This window comes from Atta cephalotes, assembly GCF_000143395.1.
Source record: "Atta cephalotes unplaced genomic scaffold scaffold00003, whole genome shotgun sequence".
In the NCBI taxonomy this organism is placed as follows: Eukaryota; Metazoa; Arthropoda; class Insecta; order Hymenoptera; family Formicidae; genus Atta; species Atta cephalotes.
This window is the reverse complement of record NW_012130067.1, coordinates 10065158-10083588: the sequence shown is the minus strand read 5'-3', so window position 1 is coordinate 10083588 and position 18431 is coordinate 10065158. Positions and strand designations below refer to the sequence as shown.

General features: G+C 30.1%; 2 protein-coding genes across 2 annotated transcripts in view; one reads left to right on the top strand and one right to left on the bottom strand.

Moving 5' to 3' along the window:
- Positions 1-4387, bottom strand: part of LOC105625673 — a 28876-nt gene extending 24489 nt beyond the window's left edge. The window contains exons 1-2 of the mRNA XM_012206996.1: positions 4271-4387; positions 3809-4114 (exon numbers count right to left, since the gene is read on the bottom strand). Of these exons, the coding sequence (XP_012062386.1) occupies positions 3809-4114; positions 4271-4387 (423 nt within the window). The remainder of the gene's footprint in view (positions 1-3808; positions 4115-4270) is intronic.
- A 3802-nt stretch (positions 4388-8189) lies between these two features.
- LOC105625827 overlaps positions 8190-18431 on the top strand; it is a 17156-nt gene continuing 6914 nt past the window's right edge. Inside the window, exons 1-8 of the mRNA XM_012207138.1 lie at positions 8190-8232; positions 8513-8646; positions 8999-9238; positions 9359-9667; positions 11004-11090; positions 14164-14244; positions 14837-15034; positions 16554-16662. Of these exons, the coding sequence (XP_012062528.1) occupies positions 8190-8232; positions 8513-8646; positions 8999-9238; positions 9359-9667; positions 11004-11090; positions 14164-14244; positions 14837-15034; positions 16554-16662 (1201 nt within the window). The remainder of the gene's footprint in view (positions 8233-8512; positions 8647-8998; positions 9239-9358; positions 9668-11003; positions 11091-14163; positions 14245-14836; positions 15035-16553; positions 16663-18431) is intronic.

Sequence of the window (18431 nt, the reverse complement as noted above, 5' to 3'; positions counted from 1 at the left end):
TATATATATATATATATATATATATATTCTCATGTTTGACAGGAATGAAAGAGGGAACTTTAAACTCGCTTTATAATAGTAAAATTAATTAAAGGAAATTAAAATAAATATTTCTATTAAAAATGACATCCTAATAAATGTTTCAATAACAAAAAGTGCTATAGAATTTTTATTAACATTTTTGGACAAAAACGATTAAATATCTTATTGATTCATGTTGTAAAAAATTTATTATTTGACTAATATAATACTAATAATTCGTATAATTATAATTTAATATATTATTCATGGAAAAAAGTATAATTAATAATTAATAATACTTTCTAAATATAGTTTATATAGATTTTAATAAAAGAAATTTAAAAAATGATTTTTAATTAAAAATATCCAAATTTTATAAATTTAAATTTTACATATTTATATTTTACAAATATCTGAACGTTATCGAACGAATACGTTTCATGAAAAGTGCAAATCACAAAGCCTTTAAAGAATTAGTATGTATAACTTTCTCTAAATAATGTGTATTGAACAAATTCATCCAATATTGCAGACATTAATATAATTCATGCAACTTGTCATCAATTAATTATTATTATTGATTATGCAAAGCTTCATGCTTCGTGCCTATAATTAGTTCATATGTGGGAGTTTTTGTGGTTCTATTAATTTTATAGTGATCTTACATTAATTTCAACGACAATAATTTTGTGTAGTGTTTTATATGTTTATATGTCATGATAATGTATATTTCTATAATATATTTCTATTGTTTTATTATTTGCCACTAAGAAAATCTATCTGCTCTTAAAACTTTAGGGAAAGTGATTTAAAACATTTAAATACCTAATTATTGCCATAAAATATGGCATTATAGATATCAAAAAATTATTTGAAATTCCTAAATAATTGCTGCGTATGAATATCTTGTAAGTAAATGCACACGTGCAAACATATCTGTTTCCAAACATACATTTCACGAATTATAATACATCTTTACTTTAAAAAAGAAAAATTAAAATTAATAAAACAAAATAAAAAAGACAGAAATAAAAAATATATAACAGTTGTTCTTGTGGGCTGAACTTTTGCACCAGTTTATCTTTCTTCCTCTTCTTTTCTTCTGAAGAAAAAAAGAAGAAAGATGAACTGGTTCAAAAGTTCAGCTGAAAAGAACATTCCTATTAATACACTAAAACAAAAGAAGAAAAGTTAACAAAAGACATGACACAGAAAATCGGAATAAGAAAATATATTTTGTGTGTGTGTATGTGTGTAAAAAAGATATATTAAATATAAAAATAAAAAGAATTTTCAAAATATTAACGGTTGTGTTTTTAAAAGATATAAACTAATCCGAGACAGTTCATGTGCAAAGGTGCCAAGACACTGTCGATACAAAAAGAACAACAATAATATATAGTCTCTCTTGGTTGCTATACACAATATAAGTAAACTAACAACAAATAATTTCTCCAATCTAGGATCAAATGTTAAATATAATTAAATATGAATCCGTACGAAAGTCGCGACGATACTAAATAACTCTCAAGGAACGTAAAGGGAGACAGGGCGGAGCGAGTGACTTGTGTCCTTTGCAGCAGTGGCTTTTTGTTAGTTGGCAACACTAACACATTAATAATCCTAAAATCACTCAACAATATATGATTAGTAACAGTACAAAACGAGGGCATTCTTATGTCTGAGAATTCTTAGAAGTAGCAAAGATTCGCCACTTTTCATCAGTCTTATTTAGAGATGTAAAATTACATCTCTAATCTGTCAAATTCAATGTGACGATGACTTATAGTAAAATTACGGTAAGATGGTAATTTATTGATAATTTTGGTAAAATTCGGTCTTTTGTGCAAAAATAGGCTGTATTCATATTTTCCACACTAATATATAAACAATAACATAAAACAATATTCTTCTTATATTTTCATTAAATTTCTCACGACTTAGTAAAACTGAATCTGAAAGCATTTATTATCACTAAAACTTTGCTTTTCTCACTAAGGACTCCATGTACAGAATCTATTTGAAAAGTATATGTAATGTTGAAACTTAATATTATTCTTTTTAAATTTCTATACATAATATTGCCGAAATTTAAAAAAATTTTTTTACTGTATGTAATTTTCTATATGCAATATACACAATTATATGTATATATGTACTAACTATATATGTATATATATCAATATACAATATCATAATATTTTATAAAAAATACAGAAGATATCCCAACATTCGCGACTTAAAATACTACAACAAGAAATTCTTCGAAAAATTAAATAGAAAAATTATAAAAATTATTAATTTGTAAATTTATTATTTTAGTAATAGTTTTTAAGACATAATAGTTTAAATGTAACCAATTACAAATTACATTTACATAATCATGTAAGTATTAGTGCGTGCTCACCAGCGCTTACTAATACCTATTATCATACGTACAACTTATGGATAGATGATCATCTAAACGTAGTCTATAACTGACTATATTATTACTTAAAAAATTACTACTAAAATAAAAATTTATATATTTATATAACTTTTTTATTTCATTTTTTGAAAACTTTCTTTTTATAATATTTTAAGTCACAGAATTTTGGGACATCCTGTAGATGAGTTAAATAAATGTTCCATTCATCTTAAAAGTTCCATTCATCTTAAAACCAAATGATTTTTTTAAGATTTATATCAAAATTTTTTTATTTCTACAATTTTTCCAAAAGTATTATTTTGCTTAGTTTTTGAAGATTACTGGGTTATTTACCGTAATTTATAAAGTAAATTACACATAAGGTTCGTTCTCTAATCTTATTTCATTTTGCTTCTAAGCAACTCCGCTGCATCTGCATAAAGTTGCATAAGTGCAAAGACAGGCTTTTGTGATATATCTAATTCACACAGTCTTCAGCTTTTCATGCATCAGAAAAAATTTGGCTCAGCTTGTAGCCTTATTCTTTCCTCCTTCTTTCTCTCCTCCCCTCCCTCCCTCCCTCTCTTTCTCTCTTTCAAGTACAGATATCCTTTAATCAATAATTTGACTTTTATTTTTTATAATATATTACAAGATTGTCACTTCAACAAGATCTCCTCGTGCAAAGATCTTCCAAGTTTTTATAAAGATACATTTCCTTTACGTCATTTCCAAATAATTTATATCGTTAGAAACATTAAGCAGCTTTACAAAGAAATCCCATTAAAGTGATAATATGTTTCACACTGAAGCGTATTCACACTAATCTCTACATCTGAAAGAAAACACGCGCGATTTACACGATAATATCGATTAACGGAAATGTAAGCCAAACAAGTATAAGGCTGTAAGTTGCAACATTAATTTTTTACAATACATCTTGTCTCTTGTGCGAAAATTTATAATTGTAGCAAACAGAGCAGAATGAATTCCCGGCAAGTGTCTTGAAAGCAAAATAAATGACTGCGCTTTGCACTAACTAAAAACTAAAGTATCCAATTGAGAAAGAATTCTTATATGTCCATCGACTCGACATTCACAAATGACAACACCATTTCTGATATTTACAATCCATTGCAAAAAGTTGTCCCCAACCAGATTCACATTCATATTTTACAGAAACGATCGACAGACTAAGAACTAGATACATCCACTTTTTATAATTCCATGAACATTCTTCTTTTCTGATGAGCAGATCTGGAAGCAGATCTACTCTTGATAGTTTGTAATATTCCAAAAAATAAATTTGCCTGATACTTTTATGCGTTATGTCCTAAATCATTAGACAGAGGCAATAAGGATTTGTGTGATGCAACTTACCTCGTCAAAAAAAACCTGAGTCTTTCGCAAAATATGCTTGAGTTCGGTTAGTTCCAGGAAGTTACGTTTGAGTGCCTCAGCATTCTGATTTACTTCCCGCAACTCGTTCTCCAGTTTCTCAAAGGTAGCTTCCAGGTCGATCATTTCCCGGGGTTGGGGAGCCTCTGGATTTTCTCCAGTATCCAACATTGGAATGCCATCCTTCTTGATTTCTTTCTCCAGATAACGCAGCTTGCGTTCCATCTCATCACAACGTCGTACCTCATTGACAAACTTCCGTTGGAAAGCATTGACGTCGGGATTTAACTAAAATAAGATAAATATACATAATAAAACAAAGGTATAATGATAAGGTGTAATGATAACAATCTACAGTTATCAATTATCTATGAAGGAAAAAATTATTGGGCTACTAAGAGGTAAGAGAAAATGATAAGAAACGCGATTATTATAGGCACTTACATCGCGAAACTGTACTAAACCGAGTTCGCCGAGCTCGGAGACGCAAGCATACGCAGCTTCACTTTGAAGGAACAGTTGACATAAAGTCATCTCCTCGCTGCGAAAGAGCGAACCCATTTTTGTGATTGAAAGTGCTGCAATGATCAAGTAGGTCTTATTTCATCGACTGACACTTGGTCACACACTTGGTTCTCGTTATCGTCTGCTTGAAACTGCGATCATGGATGGAACCATACGTGATAATTACGATAACGGACCGTAAGGTAACGCGAACGATCGATTAGTCACGAGATGCATAAGCGCAAGTCGCGTGGTAAGAATGACCTTGCTACACCCATGATATAAATACAAGAATTGGGTTCGGAAATCCCACCTGAGTGACCTGTATTATCTTATCCTTATTTAACATTGGGTGAATAAGAAGATAAAATGATACACGGGGAATTTGGATGATATTTCTGAACGCAGTCAAAGATATGCTCTTGCGCATATTTCGGAAAGAAGAGCAATCAGGAACATTGTTCAAGTCTACGTCAGAATGGAGTTCATGGAATATAAAAAATAGGCTGAACTTACATGGACAAAATCGTCAAAAAGAGTGGTCAAAAGTTATCATCTAAATTAGTTTCGAACCTAAAGACCCTTTAATCAGAGATAGACCATAAGGATTTCGTCAAATTCTTCGAGTGAGAAAGGAGTATAGGTCATCTCACTCCTCCACCAATAGCAGTGTGTATACATAGTACACCGCTATTGGTGGAGGAATGAGATGGATGGATTTATACTCCTTTCTCGCTCGAAGAAATTTAACGAAATTCTTAGGGTAAAATCACATGGTGCGGAATAGGACTGCGGAATAGAGAATGCATCATTGAAGCAACCAATCAGCGTTATTCTGCATTTGATGTTATGAAATAGAGAATGTCTATAACCTAATCGTAACTATAATTTAACTATAACCTAATCGTAACCATGTTTTTGTAATAAACCATGTTTTTGTATTTTGAGAGGTTAAAATAATTTGAGGCTGAGTGAAATAATATGATGAAATCGTGTAATGTTGAGTAACGTTGAGACGAATAAAGTAAAAATGACAAAATCTAAGTGCGTAAATATAAAGATCAAAAAACAATGACTCATAAAAAAACAATGACACGTACAACTTCAGCGTGCTCTGTTCACATAATGCGGAAAAATGATAGTAAATGCGTTAAAGTGATTCAAAAAATTGTTATGAGATTGTAAATATTAATTATAAATATTAATTATAAATATTAAATACTACACAATGACAATTGTTTTTACAATTTATTAAATTATATTTCATTTTAATAAGCAAATTATTAACATAAAGTTAGTAATGTTTAACTTATATTCATCCTGGATACGTCCTTGACACACCAACATAGCACACAAAATTTTCATGATAGAGAAGTGTGGAATAGCGCTGATTGGTTGCTTCAATGACGCATTCTCTATTCTGCAATCCTTTTCCGCACTGTGATTTCACCTTTAAGCCGGAATCAGACTACGCATTAAAAAATGAGATTGAAGATTGAAAGATTGAAGTTTGACCAATCAGAACAAAAGAAACCAAAATTTTTTGTCTTCATTGATAAAATTTCAATCTTTAATCTTCAATCTCAATATTTAGTGCATAAGCCTTGTGTCCACGATGCTAGAAATCGACCCGAGATCTCGAATGAAGAAAGAATTGACCAATCGCAATGATCATGTGATCAAATTGTTCAAATGTTAATTTTTTTCTCTGTCCAAGATCTCGGATTGATTTCTATCATGGACAGGGAATCGATTCTTATCTAAAATGAGGAAAATTACAAAAGTGAGCGAATTTACTAGAATACTGATAATTTCATTAATCAATACCTAGTAAATTTGCTCACTTTTGTAATTTTCACCTTGTTTGAAAATACAAAATCGATCTCAAGGCTATAGTCTAATTCCGCTTTATGGTCAGTCTTTGATTGGCTGCGTTCAGCAAAATGTTAATTTTGCAACTGTGGAAGTTTTCTTCATACTGATTGGGTTTGATGCATTTAAATCAAGAAGAATGGTCCAATCTGAGAGAATCATAAAAACGGTTGCAAAACTATTGTGTTCTGCTGAATGTAGTCATTAAAGAGTCTTTAATTCGATTGAGATGTCGCTTTTATTCCACTATATCATTCTCGCAGTTTGTACGATAGGTTATATAAATTTTACATAAAGAATACTCCATTCTTTATGCAGTTTTAATAATTTACGTCTTCCTGTTAAGGTACAATCACAATAGAAGGAATAAGGAATTAGGAATAAGGAATAATGATTTCAATCTATCAGATATCGGATACATCAGAATACACGATTTCTAATAGGTTGGAATCCTTATTCTTTATTCCTAATTGCTTATTTCTTCTACTGTGGCCGCACCATTACTGTCAGAACATGATATCAAAGAATAACATCTCTATTCTTAGGCCGATATTCATAGGCCAGTATTCATAGTCGAGTCTTATTTCAAGACCACTTAAGTAATGTCTTAAGATGCTAATACAGCCTTCTGATTGGTTTGTGACATTCTTCTGATATTCTTAAGATCGTACTTAAGACAGTCTTGAATATAAGATTTGATTATGAATATCGGCCATAGTCAGATCTTATTCTAGTCAGATCTATTCAAAACCGTCTTAAGAAGTTACGGACCAATCAGAAGACTGCATTAGTCCCTTAAGACATTACTCAATATGGTCTTGAAATCACTCGACAATGAATATTGGCCTTAGATTACGTATATGCCTTAGATTATGTGTAAGCGTATATAAGAGGAGTTTTGCGATTTACACCATCAATATTAATTCAGAAACCTGATTTGATCATACTTTTCTTCAGCATAGAAGCTGAAGACTTGAAAAAAAAGAAATAATCGTGGAATAGTTCTCTTTTTTTCAAGTGATGAATTGATTGGTCGCCACGGCAAGCTGGGAAGTGGTCGAAAGCAATGAAGATAGACATTCGAGAGTTGTGGCCTTCTCAAGCTGATTGGCCTCTCACCGCTCACTGTAAAAGAGGAACAACTATGTCTGGAGTAGTTCTGTTCTTCAATGTCTTCAGCTTTTCTCGTATGAATGCTCCATCTATCTTGTAAGTCTATGTTTCAAAGTCTAGTTTGGCCTTCTATTCTCTATATTTCATGGTGGAGTCCCATGAGGCGTATTTGCCACGTATGGGTCTGAACACAAGAATTGTAATATTTACTTAGATTTAAATTGTAGATGTAAATAACGCACAAGCTTTCACGTATAACATATAACTTATTACCGTGTCTCCAAGAGATGGCAATAAATTGAACGTCATATGCCAAAGCTTGTACGTAAGATTTTAAACACAATAGGCATAGATAATAGGCACAAATATATAATATCGAACTTACATACCAGAGCTCTGATTGGACAGCTCGTTATTCCCTGTTGCCTGTGCCTATTGTATTTAAGCCTTTACTTACGTCTACAATTTAAGTCTCTAAGTAAGTGTTACAACAATTCTTGTGCTCAGATCCTATCGCGTAAATCCGCCAATCAGTAATCCGTAATGACTTCGGCACGCCAGCGCGATGTTCGTCGCACGCGATATCCAATGAGAATATACCTTTAGAATGAAAACATCGGTAAAGATGTACACTTGGAGCGCGTGTCGCGCGATATATCGCGCTAGTATGCCGGAAGCATTAAGTTTTTGGGGAATTTTACGATATGCTTTAGAGGATAACTTATAAAATTATTTGGCAACACTGGCTTATATATTATATGTTACATATCTAACATGATCACATATATGTTACATATCTGACATGATCACATGATCCGAAATTGATCGACGTTGAGGCAGTGTCTTTCGAATTTAATCGTTTTTGCATGCAACTATGCTTTCACAATTATCGATACTTTTCGCTGTCTTCGCCGCAGGTAATTCTCCGTTCATTTATGAAAAATCTTTTCCAGAATAAGTAGAATACGTCGAATTTTTTGTAATCATATTCCTGTGAAAGTCAATTTATGTTTCAAGATATTTTGTCGAAAAATTTATGAAATTATGTTCGGAATGTTTAAACTTAACTTTATGTTAGAACAAAGATCTTTTCTTGAAATTTTAAATTTGCTAAGCCTGAGCGTTGTTTTGCTGAAGGCAGACCTCTGTACTTGTATCATCTTTACAGTTTAATTATCTCAGTGTTTGCTTTTCTAGTTCATGCCAACGGCGAATTCATTGTTTTTCATTCACCAGACAGTATAGAATTCACTATAAATGAACGAGGACATATTGAACAAAGTTATCTTAAGGAGATCTTGTCGGCTTCTCTTGGTTACACTGGGAAGCAGGTATATCATCTCTTGATAGAGTAATTTAAATTTTTGGATATATGTATCAGAAAGCTTTATGAATAAATGTATTTAAAATATTCAAACAGAAAATAAAATTTATTCCTCAAAATTTCAGAGATCTGGTGTACTTGAAATGACGCATATATACATATATCATTTTTCTTACATTGTAAAGCTTTTCTGTTATTTTTAGTTGAATTTCTTGCACAGTTCTTCTTTTCTCCTTTTCTTTCTATGTTGGAAAAAAAAATGAGAGAAAAGGAAGTAAGAAGTTTAGGTAAACAGAACAAACCTATGTTATATTTGAAAAGTTATTCACTGTAACAAAAATATGTTTGTGACTTTACAGAAGGATTCAGAACATAGCATTGTCATATGGGATCCATTTTCAGTACCTAAGGCATTGGTTGCTATAGTGGTTGAAGGAATAGAACAATTACCTTTCTTAAAAGGTAAAGCTAAAGTTACATGTCCTCTGATTGATGATGAAGCAGAAGAAACTACTTGGCAAGCGATTAGAAGCAGAGTGGATGAACGAAGCAATGATAATACATTGGTCAGGATTAACTTGAGTGATGGAGTTGATGCTGTAAGTATTAAATAGACATTGATAGTTTTAATAGCATCACATAAAAACGAAACTTATTTTAATAATTTGACTTTTTATTATTGAAGATCCTAGATACTAAATAAGATATTTCTAATACAGCTTGGCCAGTCAGCTCTCGGTGAGCTTAAGCCTACTAAAATTGAGAAGTTAAAAGCTCTGAATTCAAAGATTGAGGAAGATCATAAATTCGTTGAGGAGATACAGCTTCTTCATGCCATTGGTGATAATGCACTTTCTGCAAAAAAGCATGATTCTGGTACAGATGTTTATTGGCTGGTAGTATCAACACTCAAACCATGTTTGGAAATGCATGGAAACAGTTCTGCAGCTGCTGAGGAGGCATATCAGTTGTTAAATGATGGAATAGAACATGTTTCCAAGGGCTTTTTAAACATTTATGACGGAAAGGTGCATAAATTTATTCATTTTATCTGCAAATTTTATCAATAATTAAAAATCAATATTTTTTTAGCATATTTGCATGCAGTTTGTATGTACAAAAAATAATTATATATTCAGAATGAAAATAATCTAAATATTCTTGACTCAAGAATTTAAAAAAAAAAGTAAAAATTACCAAAGGAGAAAGGCTATGAGTCAAAGCTAGTTATTAATTTCTAATTAATCTATCTTTAATATCCAGTCGATATAAACATTTAATATACAGACGTTTTAATCTTCATTTGGTAATTTTCAGTGTAAAACATAAAAATTAAATAATTGAAAATAAAAATAAAGATAAAAATAATAATAGAATCGCAATATCGGTTACATAATCATTAAATATTTAAAGTAAAGAATATATAATGTGAAAGGGCTATGAACCAAGCTGGATATTTTGTGCTAATACACAAGAAATCTGTATTGATGATATAGAATAGATAATATTTAATAAATATTTCGACTTCAATCGGATCATTCTCAATGTTAAATAAATTTAAAAAAATGTTAGGAATATAACACATTTTTTACACCTGCATATATTAAAACTCAGTAAAAAAATCGATTTAGGAAATAATATGAATACGAAAACTGTATTTCTAACTGATATTGTGTAATCTTTGATCACGACAGTTTTCAACATTTTTACAATATGTTGAAGACTCGTAATCAAAGATTAGACAATATCAGTTAAAAATATAGCAAGGCTATTTTGTAACTCTTAATGCAAGTTTCGTTATCGTTATATCATTGTTGCGCAGCTTTTTTACCATGATAAAACGTAATGCTAAGCTTGCGTTAAGAGTTATAGAATAAAGGCCTAGGACATTGTATTCGTATTATTCCTTGGCTTTCCGATTTCTCTGTTTGAAATCATAGTGGCAGAACATTATATATATCAAGTCTACAGCCTCTTCAGAAAGCAAAACTCATTTATTTTCACTTTTTTCAATAATAGTAGATTTATTCACTCTCAGAATCAATTAAGGGACCTACAGTTTATAATGCCAAATCAGAACAGCGCTGATGACTTCTCTTAATTACTAGATGGAGCTATTTTCGGTTTCTGAAACACAAAAAATCGCATATGGACATAGGTGGGATTGAACCCGTCTCTACAGACCGCAAGTCAATCACCGAGCGACAAGCTACTTGGCGTTCTCATATATAGCCATTAGTATATTAGATATTTATATCGATTGAATATTAAAGATTGATTAATTATTAGCAATTAACAACTAGCTTTGACTCATAGCCTTTTTTCTTTGGCAATATTCAGAATGCTTTTGAATATCTGTTACAGATTGTTATTGCAATTTTCACGAATGATGCTTGGAAGGTGAGGAATGCACGGTCAGTTCTTGAGAGAAAGCGCAGAGACGACCCTCCGGTAAGTTATTCAATAGTGTATCTTGTATAAATTTTACAATTGAATGTGTTTTAAGCAGAATTGAAATTTTTTGAGAACATTGATCAAAGAAAGAAATATATATTTGAAAAAATGTATACATGTATAATTAAAGAATATGATAATTATATTGATATCCAAACTGATGATAGAAGTTATACGATATGATATAATTAAGCATTTCCATTTAAGACAAACTCAATTGTCTTAATTTATGGGTATAGTTCTTTGAAGAAATCTTTGTTATATTTTATTATTGAGATGATTATAGTATGTGTATTGTGTCAAATATAAAAACATGTGATTATTGAAATTCAGTTTATTTATTTTTTAAATTATTTGCAAGAAAAATAATTCTGTATTAAAATAAAAAAAAAGATTACATTTCTCATATTAAAAATAAAATTTACAATAGAATCAGCAAATGAGAGTATCGCAGTACTTTGCATGTAAAGTTTCAATATATTTTATGATTAAAAAAACAAATTTTTCAGCCACCTTCAACAAAACGAAAAAATAAATACGAGAAATAAAATTAAAATTTTATATTATTCATTTTTATTATTTTCCGACAATACATAATATATAGGATATCTCAGACCTACCGCATCACCTGTTAAGCAAATGTCTGAAATCATTTTAAGACAAAAATGATACCAAAATGTTGAGGCTAGTTTAAAGGAGGAAGTATTTATACAGATAGAAGATTCAAATCAGTGTAATATACCAAGAGATGGACTCGACGATAAAGATAGAAGTTCGACTTGTATTAGGATGCATTCCGAATTACACATGAAGTGGATGAGATATTCTTTAGTGAATAATAAGGACAAATGATGCATCATTGCTAAAGAAGATCGTAAAATGAAGTCCGAATTTCGATGAGATTGCTTTTATCGATAAAATGTGACACGCCAATATATCGTTGATCGCGTTCAGCAGACTCATTGATGTAAGAATACAAGGTGTATCATTGCGTATAATGGCGATAGCAATACTAGAAACAACCAATCAAATTTTGACCATAATTCACTCTCCTACTGCGAATCCTCGGGAATGATATACCTTGTCTTCTTACATCATTGACTCAACTGTTGCGGAACGGATCTGTGAGCGCTCGCTGCTATTGGATGATTTAAAAGAATACATCAATAATAGCGAACGCGAAAATAATTATATCGTTATAGTTATAAATTACAATATTTTTTTGGTAAGTTTATTGATAATTACGTTTTTTTTGGTAACTGTAACGATAACATAGTTATATTTTTTTTGTAACGATAACGAATCTTATAGTTATTTTTATCATTACCTTGCACACAATAAACACAGTTCAATTGGACACAAGCCATAATGCTTGAGATTAGAAAGCTCTTAGGTACCCGTCGGCTGTAATTGGTGATCATTGATCTTAAAAAAATAACGGAAAAATAACGAAAAGTTACTTTCTGAATGAACGATAATGATAACGAAAAATCGATAACTTTTCTACTCAGTAACAAGTAAGTGTAACTTGTTACTTTTAAAAATTAACTTTCCATACCCTAAATATTATCTAATAATCAGATATTAATGAAAATCTAAAATCGATGAATGATTTTATTGCAAAAAATATTGCCTCAGTCAGGTACAGTTTATTCTCATTGGCCAAATTTATACCATATTGTTTATCACATGTCTTTTTAAAATATGATGTTTGCTTACTAGTTCGCTTACTAGTTATTGGTTATTGTGATAAATATTGCCGAAGTTTCTGATCGAATTGGTATGCTCGTCTCGGAAAGTTGTGAGTCCCAAGTTCAAATCCTGGATGAGATAATATTTTTCGCCATAAAATCATTTGCAGATTTTAGATTCTCATTAACATTTGATTATTAATATTCTTATAAAGATGCTTATTAGCATCAAAAATTATTAAATTACTTATCAATTTAATAAGTCAATTTAATATTTTCACTTTGATTCTGTTCACTGTTGTTCTGTTCAGGACTGAAAAAGATTTCAGTGTATAGTTTTGCAGAATGAGACATGTATATAAATTTACATAAAATATTTAAGCACTAAGAATCGCTTTGACCAAATGTAGGAATAATTCTCTTATTTAATTAAAATTATAATTCAAATTTTATTTGTAGATAATTTGTCAACACAAAAAAGTCTATTTTATCAATATATTCATAAGACAGATTTGCTAGTTCGATGCATAACATATTTTAAAATATTTCTTAAAATAATATTTGTGTCGCTTTTATTATCAGCATATACAGTAAATTCATTAAATAAATAAGAAAAGTTACGAAGAAAAAAGAACAACAACAAATAAATAAGAGCCAATATTAAAAACGATCAAATATTAGGTATATTAATAACTAATAATTAATTACTCCAACGAAATTTGACTTCTTTTTTCTACGACAATCACAACTTGTATTTTTCAATAAATTCAAGGTCGCTGAAGGTCGAGGTCCATCAACAAAAGATGCCATTACGTCAGATTTTTGAGATAAATCGAATAATATAATAAGCCAAAAACAGCGTTACCATTTTTTTTTGGCTAAATGAAATTTGAAGACATCTTAATTGATGCAACGAATAAGAAAAGGCAAATTTTAAACAACCCGATTGGCCTTTAAACACTTTATATTCGAAAACTATTACAACTATTACAACTATTTTCAATATTTTGGTATATAAATTTTTATTTCAAAATGATTTGAAGAATCTGCCATTAATGGTACGGTAAATCTAGAACACTCTTGTACAATATAATATATTGATACAAAATAATATATAATGTTATTGTATATGTATATAATGTATAATATTATATGATATAACTAATTTTGCAACCGATTTACTAAGTAAGTATACCTATATACCATGATTTTTATCTAAACGCTAGTTAATCAAAATTTATTCTCTGTTCCGGAAGATAATAGAAAAGACAATAACTTTACTCCAATTATTCAGAACTATTAATCGCCATATGTTAGTTTGCTTAAAATTATTTATTCTTCGTTTGTACTATTTTTAATTATTACGGGATATTTTGTAGGCTCGTAAGACTAAAAATGTTAAATCTACTGCCAAAGGAGCGCCAATTAATTCAGACATTAATGATAATTTTTTCATCAAGGTATCGTGTCGAATCGCATTGCATGGGTTATTATTTGATTGAGAGTGTTTTTTCCAAATTAGAGATAGCTTTTTGCATGGATATCGCGAACACGATGAATTACTCTTTAATTATTCTAATCAACAAACTTACAAACTTGTCTATCCAAATATCCATCGTCTTCTTTTTTTATATATTTTCTTCGAGTAAACTTTAATAAATCGTCAAAACTTGATATCAACAAATAAATACTCGCTAAATCTTTAACATTCTGATATCTTTAAACAATAAAATTTGAAACTCGGTGAATTTTCACCCGTAAATTTCCATCAATGAATTTAGATAATTGCTAATATGATCTTTGATTTCTTTTAATATGATTGTTAATATCTTTGAGCTTGATTAAATTCCAAAGTTCGGTATGAGCTGAATATTTATCACAGACAAATCCTTGAAATGATTCAAGATCCGTACAAATAAATAGAATTTGAAACTCAATCGATAAATCAATGTACTTGGCAAACTTAAGTCCTTCTAGTATCTTTGAAGTTTTGAGGACTGGGCTTGCTTTAATCAGATACTTTATTCAGATATTGAACAATACTGATTGTAGCGAGCCGGCGAGCAAGATGAGCAAAATAATAAAATGGATGAAGAGGAGTATAGAATGCGTAGTACTATCGAATCCAACACAGCACTTGACAGCACTACTGAACGTACGGGCGTTCAGGATAATAGCGGAACGTCGGAAAAGTCCGACGAAGTTAATACGGAGTATAAGATAAATACTAATACACAGACAATAGGACAGGTATCGCAAACATATTAACATGCATCGCAATCGATGGGTCTAGGGAAACACTAGATAAGTCCATTTTTTTCTCAATGTTTGCGTTCTGATGCTATTATATGATTACACAAGAAATGAACAATGATGACTAATTTTTTTTATTAATTTTTTAAGATTGATAATATAATATTGTTAAAAGAAGAAGTAAATTTTATATGAAAAAATTGTATTAAAAAGAAGTAAAAAAAAATAAAATCAGAATAAAATTCAATGAATACCGTTTAAAACGCATCTTTCGAATATGCTGAAATGCTTAAGTAAACTTATCATTTTAAGAAAGCTGTATTAAGCAATAAAATTTCAAAATTTAGGCGCGTAGAAAAAGTCGACAAAATGTGACTTGTCAAGTCCTTTTCCTAGGTCCTTCAGTTATTTTCGTTCTGCCAGACTTTGCCAGAATATTAGCGCACCTGAGTTCTAAGGAGATGAATAATTAATTTAATGTTTATCAAGTACTCCAGTAGAACTAAACAATATTAACAAGATATCTTCAACATTTATGTAATTCAATTTTAGTCGCTAGTAAGATTATAGAACTGCTTTCTTTTGCATTGGATTGCTATAGATGTCAGTTAATGTGAATGATATTTAATCATAATGATATCGGAGAAAAAATCATAATCTTGTATTCTAGGAATGGCAATGGTCGAATAAATGTAAATGGGCCTAAAGATAATCAAAAAAGTTTTCAGAACTGCAGCACAGATTCTTTCAAGTACTTGTGCAGGAGAATCTGCGCTGTAATTCTGAGAACTTGTATCCGTGGTTATTATCGATAAGTTTTCTCTGTTATGATCTTTAGGCCCGTTCATATTTATTCGACTGTTGCCATTCTTAGCAACAGGATTATGATTTCCTTTCCGATTTGTTTTTAACTAAGCGGCAAATTTTAACAACTTTTGTATTTGAGAAGTGAAAGGAATTAAATCCAAGAAGTTACACTTCTTCCGGATGAATTACCATAAATATGATTGCACAAAATGCTGACAATTTCGAGCTTGTTGTTTCGTGCTTCTCAAGTGCAGAATTATAATCTGCATGAAGGCTTATCAATTGCATGCATATATTCTAATCATGAATCTATAAGTAATATGAATTTTTGATAGCAAATTTTGGTTAGGGAAGATTTAACTAGCCAATTAGTTATTTAGCAAGTATTGGAAGCAAATCTTATTGATAAATTACAAATTCTTAATTTATTTTGTATGTAACTTATTTTGTATGTTAATTCTGAAAACCTTGGTATTTTTTATGCATACGCTGAATTTCTAATATGCTGAATTTTTAAATCTTATTCGTAGATGTTAGGAAATGTAGAGTGCTATTAATTTAAATTAACAAGTATTACAAAAAAGGAGAGAAAGAAGAGAGAGAGAGAGAGAGAGAGAGAGAGAGAGAGAGAGACACTCGCAAAATTGAGATTTCGTAGGTTTTCGAAAATTGTGTTTATCTCTCTGTTACAACGATTTTTCTGTTTCAGCCTGAATTTTCTGGACGTGCGAAAACGTATACGGAAGACTATCCTGTCATATTCAACATAATGCTGTGGTTCGGCGTTGTTTTCGTCTTTTCACTCTTAGCCATTTGTAGTATGTATTTTCGTAAATACAGGACTTATTTAGTTTGAAATTATTTTGAACGTGTGATAAAATTTTCAAAAGTATTCTGATCGTTAAAATCAGAAATCATAAATTTCTTTGATTCAAATGGCCTCTATTAATCTAGTTGATTTTATTTGCAGGATATTAATTTGTATTTGTGTGCGTGCGTGCGTGCGTGCGTGCGTGCGTGCGTGCGTGCGTGCGTGCGTGCGTGCGTGCGTGCGTGCGTATGTGTGTGTGTGCATGTGTATACAGGGTATTCCACCTAATTCGAGCATGAGAAATATCTCGCTTTGTTTTTATAGAAAAAAATGTTTCAGATGAAAGTGGAACAGTTTCAAGAAGGATGTATGTTGTTTTTTTTCTAAATCAAAAAAATATGAAGATCACCTCCATTTTTAAAAATGGAATTGTATAAATTTTTTTTTTTACACAATGTGACTCCTCTAATTATTCTGCATATAAAAGTATTAAGATAGAGATATAAAAAAACAATAGTTTACGAGATATATCTTATACTTTATTCTGGCATATATTGACATGAAATGTTAAATGATTCGTAAACTATTAATTTTGTAATAATACTTTATAATCATACTTTAATACTTTAATACTTTGTAATCATACTTTAATACTTTTATAAACAGAATAATGAGATGAATCAATTGATGGAAAGAAAATACATAGTTGCTTTAAAAAATATATGTATGCGAAGATAATTTTTTAAATAAGCAATTATGTGTTTTTTTTCCACTAACTGATTTCATCTCATTATTCTATTCATAAAAGTATTAAGATACAATTGTCAAAAAATTAATGGTTTATGAGATATTTAATATTTTATATTAATATATAACAAAATAAAGTAAAAATATCTTGTAAGCTATTGGTTTTTTTATATCTCTATCTTAATACTTTTATATGTAAAATAATTAGAGGAATCATATTGTGTAAAAAAATTATACAATTCCATTAAAAAAAATATGACATATCTTTTTGGCGCCTTCTAGAAGAAAAACGATATGACCAAAATATCTTTTAAAACCATTCCACTTTCATCTGAAACATTTTTTTCCTATCATAAAAACTAAGCGAGATTTCAGACGAATTAAATGGGATACCCTGTATATACAATAGTACATATGTATATTTTAGATATAGTGTAGTAGTCTTGAATTTAAATGACCAAACTTCGGGAGCACGTAGGAGATCTATATACTAAGATAAAAAGATCTTTTAGAAATATCCTCGTTTTTATTTTGTTTTGGGGAAAATTGCAAAAAAGACAAAACGTAGTTTTTATTTTTGTACTTATTACTTATTCATTCACACTTGTTTATTCAAGTTATCACTTGCTTAATGCAAATATTATTTAAAATGTTGGCCTACTTGCAGAAATGCATGCATTGTATCTTGTATGAACAGCTCATATTGCAGCCAAACACTGATCTGGTCAATGCAAATGATTCGCCAATCCGGCATTCTTCTATCTGAAGCTCTTCGACTATATTCTCGCTCTGCTTCTGAAGCATTATCGCTGAAGTCATACACGAAAACAATAATATTCCGAAAATTAAATTTTGTCTTTGCAATTTTCTCCAAAACGAATTAAAATTAAGCATATCTCTAGATTTTTCTTAGTTTATCGATTCCTTAAACGCTTTCGAAGTTCGACTATTTAAATTCAGGACACCCTGTATATAGGTATATCTATATATATATATATATATATATATATATATATATATATATATATA